The sequence below is a fragment of the Salvelinus sp. IW2-2015 genome, unplaced genomic scaffold (assembly GCF_002910315.2).
Source record: "Salvelinus sp. IW2-2015 unplaced genomic scaffold, ASM291031v2 Un_scaffold1405, whole genome shotgun sequence".
NCBI lineage: Eukaryota > Metazoa > Chordata > Actinopteri > Salmoniformes > Salmonidae > Salvelinus > Salvelinus sp. IW2-2015.
In genome coordinates, this window is record NW_019942888.1 from 151,682 (window position 1) to 156,705 (window position 5,024).

General features: G+C 46.0%; 1 protein-coding gene across 1 annotated transcript in view; it reads left to right on the plus strand.

Moving 5' to 3' along the window:
* Nucleotides 1-5,024, plus strand: part of pik3c2g (phosphatidylinositol-4-phosphate 3-kinase catalytic subunit type 2 gamma) — a 54,322-nt gene that overhangs the window by 47,381 nt on the left and 1,917 nt on the right. The window contains 5 exon segments of the mRNA XM_024138170.2: nt 408-526; nt 786-798; nt 900-972; nt 1,372-1,451; nt 1,770-1,895. Coding sequence (XP_023993938.2) covers nt 408-526; nt 786-798; nt 900-972; nt 1,372-1,451; nt 1,770-1,895 — 411 coding nt within the window.

Consider the following 5,024-nt stretch of genomic DNA (forward strand, 5'->3'; position numbering starts at 1 on the left):
AAAACTTATACCTTGAACCATAAAGGGTTCTTCCTGGAACCCCCCAAAAATATACCTGGAACCATAAAGGGTTCTTCCTGGAACCCCCAAAAAAATATACCTGGAACCATAAAGGGTTCTTCCTGGAACCCCCCAAAAATATACCTGGAACCATAAAGGGTGCTAATGTCGGGACAGCCCAATAACCTGTTTTCTAAAAGTGTAGTATTTTCATGCGGCGACTCCTAAAATCCCTTTTTTACAAGTGTAAATTCGAAGGGAGATAACGTGATAATGATACGATGTGTGATAAATGTGAGATTTTTACTACGATACTTACTTCTGTCAATGTCAAAGTGCTCCTGAGCAGTTTAAAGTGTACACTTCATTGTGTCTTCGGGAAGACTTTTGACGATGTGTAATTTCAGACTTATGAGTTGAGGGTGACCATCGAGGACGGCTTTCTGATCAGTGAGAAGACGTTTGGCCAGTTTGGGCTGATACACAAAGAGCTGCAGAAACACTTCATAGAGTCTACGCTCCCACAGTGAGTCTGAGCTACAATACTGTTGAATTACACCATCTACTCGCTCCTTGACACACAGAAGTGTGTCCCATTTCATGTGAATACATTCAATTCATATTTATTCATGCTCTTTTCATGATTGGTTAGATTCCCCATGTTTGAATCCCATGAACTGACCCGGGGTCTAAAGCATATTTAACTGTGTTTGAATCCCATGAACTGACCCGGGGTCTAAAGCATATTTAACTGTGTTTGAATCCCATTGACCCGGGGTCTAAAGCATATTTAACTGTGTTTGAATCCCACTGACCCGGGGTCTAAAGCATATTTAACTGTGTTTGAATCCCATGAACTGACCCGGGGTCTAAAGGATATTTAACTGTGCCATCTACAGAATGAGTACGTATGCCGTTTGTTTCTGGATGGACCCAAGACCAGGACTCCCAACTCTGTGAAATCAGACAGAGGTAATGCAATGCTTCTTGAAGCACCACTTCTTTATGAGCGGCAGGTCCAGTAACCAAAAGGTCGCTGGTTTGAATCCCTGAGCCGACTAGTTGAAAGATCTGCCGATGTGCCCTTGAGCAAGGCACGTAACCCTAATTGCTACTATAAGTATGCTAAATGACTCAAATGTTATGCTTTATGTTTGAAATCTGACAATTGATTATCTAAAATGATAGGGTAGCATCATTTTTGCAATACAAGCTTTTTTTCAAGGGTTTTGGGAGGGCTGTCTGTTCAAATKAGGTAGTTTCTGGACAATATTTCTGTTCATTTTGGCTGGGGAACCTTTTTGGCTCAAGAGCACCCCTAGAGGAAAATGTTATGTGTAGTATATTTAACTCTTACCTGTTGTGTTGCAGACGGTGGACCCCAGATTCAACTCTACATTTCCTACAACGACCACAAGCTCTCTGTCCTGGTCAAACACCTCAAGAACATTGTGAGTCGTGTTCTTCTACTTCTTCTTCTCCTTCTTATTCTTTATCTTCTTATTCTTCTCCTTCTTATTCTTTATCTTCTTCTCCTTCTTMTTCTTTATCTTCTCCTTCTTTATCTCCTTCTTYWTYWTCTTCTTCTTCTYCTYCTTYWTYWYCTYCTTCTTCTTCTTYWTYWTCTTCKYCKYCTTYWTYWYCTYCTTCTTCTTTATCTTCTTCKYCTTYWTYMYCYYCTTCTTCTTTATCTTCTTCTTCTCGTTCTTTATCTTCTTCTTCTTCCCCACTATAACTGTTGTACTTGTCTCTCTGCTCTAATACATCAGAGGTTGGCCAATGGTTCGTGTCCAGATGCCTATGTGGTCACCAGGCTGAAGCCAGACCCCCTCAAAAGATCCAAGAGGAAGACCAAGGTGGTCCGCAACAACCACAACCCTACCTTCAATGAACTGGTACATTATTATTTACCTTTAACTAGGCAAATCAGTTAAGAACAAATTCTTATTTTACAATGATGGCCTACCCCAGCCTAACCCGGACGACGCTGGACCAATTGTGCACCGCCCCTATGGGACTCCCGATCACGGCCGGGGTTGTGATACAGCCCGGGATCGAATCAGGGTCTGTAGTGACGCCTCTAGCATTGAGACGCAGTGTCTTAGACCGCTGTTCCACACATAAAGTTAGGTTTCCTTGTTGAGAAACTCAAAATGTATGTATGCCCGTAAGCAAAGGGAAGAAGGAATATTCAACTGTCACTTTAGCAGTGTGAGCAGCACGTTATCTAAAGTTCGTGCCTCAACACGGCTTCAATTATGAAACAGTCAAACATACTTAGTCTGATGTTTTCAATAGCTAGAATTGCAGCCTCTGTTTTGAGTTATTTATGACAATAGGCCTGCTGTGGACTGTCCTCATTAAGCAATAAAAGGCTTGTAGACTGGAGAGCCATGGGGCCAGAGTATATGGGTTTCGTCACATCAGTCATGTAGACACTGTGGGAGTGCAGAGTCCACTGGCTTCATCACATCAATCATGTAGACACGGTGGGAGTGTAGACACTGTGGGAGTGTAGACACGGTGGGAGTGTCTACACTGTAGGAGTGTAGACACGGTGGGAGTGTCCGTAAAGGCCGCCTAAATTTGCCTCCGACTTATAACAGCTCTCCGTATGCCTCTATATGAATTCGCTTGCACAATGGAAGTGATGCCCCATTGGTTATAAGTGCTTGAGAACAAATCCTGAACCCAATGATTATTCCAAATATGCGCAGAGCCCATAGTGCCAAAATGACCCTCCGATGGCATACAAGCTTTTATCTGCCACACTATGTACCCAATAGCAGTTTTTTTCAAGGGTTTGGGAGGGTGTGTCAGCCATGTCCCTATGGTAGTTTCTCATCAAGTGAATTAGGTCTTTAGGTTTTCTGGACGCAATATTAGGGTGTCTCATTCTTTGCATCCTTTCGAGACCTTTTGGGCTCAAGAGCACCCCTAAGAGGAAGAATGTTATGTGTTAGGTGATAAATTTAACCTTACCCTGTTGTGTGCAGACGGTGGACCCCAGATTCGAAAACGTCTACATTCCTACAAACGACCACGAAGCTCTCTGTACCTGTCAAAAACACCCCCCGCCCAAAGACATTGTGAGTCGTGTTCTTTCTCTTCTAATTGCGTTTCCATGCTTATAAGTGTCTTTTACTCATTCTCTGATCTGCGGTAATTGATTCATCCCTTCTATGGTAATGTCTTGGTCTTCTGCTTATCGTCCCTTGCTGCTTCCTCTCCTCTACTCCTTACTATAGGTAATTCCTTCTTCCTTGTAATTTCTTCTCTTATACCCGTTCCTTTTAATCTCCACTTTGCCCCCTATCTTCATGCCTTTAGCTTCCTTTCCCTGTCGCCACACCAACTGTCTTATATCCTCTTACTTCTTTATCCTTCTCTCTTATCTACTTCGCCTTCTTTATTCCCTCTTCTTTCTTCTTTTCTTTTTTTGTTCTCGTTCTTTATCTTCTTCTTCTTCCCCACTATTAACTGTTGTACTTAGCTCTCTGCTTCCTATACATCAGAGGTTGGCCGAATCGGTTTCGTGTCCAGATGCCCTATGTGAGTCACCAGGCTGAAAGCCCAGACCCCCTCAAAATCCAGAGGAAGACCATAGCTGCCGCAACAACCCACACCCACTAACCCTTCAATGAACTCGGATACATATTATTTACCTTAACTTAGGCAAACTCAGTTAGATGAACAAATTCTTATTTTACAAATGATGGCCTTACCCCGACGCCTAACCCGGACGTACGCTGTGACCAATTGTGCACGACGCCCCAGGGTGGGACTCGCCGATCTACGGCCGGGGTTGTGATTACAGCCCGGGATGATCAGTGGTCTGTAGTGACGCCTTCTAGCATTGAGACGCCAGTGTCTGTCAGGACCGTCCTGTTCCACACACCTAAACGTTAGAGGAATTGCCTTGTTTGAGAAACCTCCCTGCAACATTGTATGCCCCGTAGCAAAAGGGAAGAAGTGAATTTCAAGCTCTGTCACTTTTCAGCCGATTGTGTGAGCAGCACTTTATCTAAATTCGTGCCTCATACACCCGGGCTTCAATTATGAAACCAGGTCACAACAACTTAGGTCTGACTGTGTTTCAAATAGCTAGAATTGCAGACCTCCTGTTTGTTTGGCCTCGGTTATTAGTATGACCCAATAGGCGTGCCTGGAACTGGGAACCGCCCCCTCATTTGTAAAGCCCCAATATAAAGGCCTTGTATGGTACTGCAGTCATAAGTGAGACCGATGAACGGAGGCCAGGCCCAGAGATATAGAATTGGGTTTTCGCGTACCCATCCAGTCATGTAGGACACTCGAGGGGTAGGTGCCCATATCCGCCTGCACGATTTCATCCAAATTCTAATCACATGTATTAATGCGGCTAATCTTGGGTGTTCTCTGGCTGAGAATGAGTGCTTAGAACACCTCCGTGGCAGAGGTAGACCCACCGTCCTGGTGGCAGGTCTACCATATTAAGGAGCTGGTGAAGTAAGACTCTGAGGCTGGTTTGGGAGTGTAAAAGACAAACCGCTGGAAGCGTGTCTAGACACCGGTGGGTCTGCATGGTGGATCCTTCAACACTCGGTGGCCGCGGGCAATTAGTCTCACCCACCCACTCGGCAGTCGTCTCACCCTTGGCGAGAGTTGAGGAAGCCGTCCTGTTTTCTGGGTGGAGGACCAGTGGTACGCCTGAGCAGACACAGCACATTTTTGGCCTGCTGGAGGTCATTAGGGGGTATGTAAGACTGCGCAGGGCTCTGGTGCTGAGGTGTGACCGCGCGTGGGAGTGGAGACCCCGGTGCGGAGTGTAGACTCCGGGTGGAGTGTAGTACGCGGTGGGAGTGTCAACGCGGTGGGAGTGTCTACGCAGGGGGGGTAGCGCAGTGGGGGGTGTAGCGACGGTGGGGTGTCTACGCGTGGTGGGAGTGTCTGACCGTGGGAGTGAGACGCGGGGGAGTTAGGACGCGGGTGGAGTAGTTAGACGGGTGGGATGGTGACGCTGTGGGTGTGAAGACGCTTGTGGA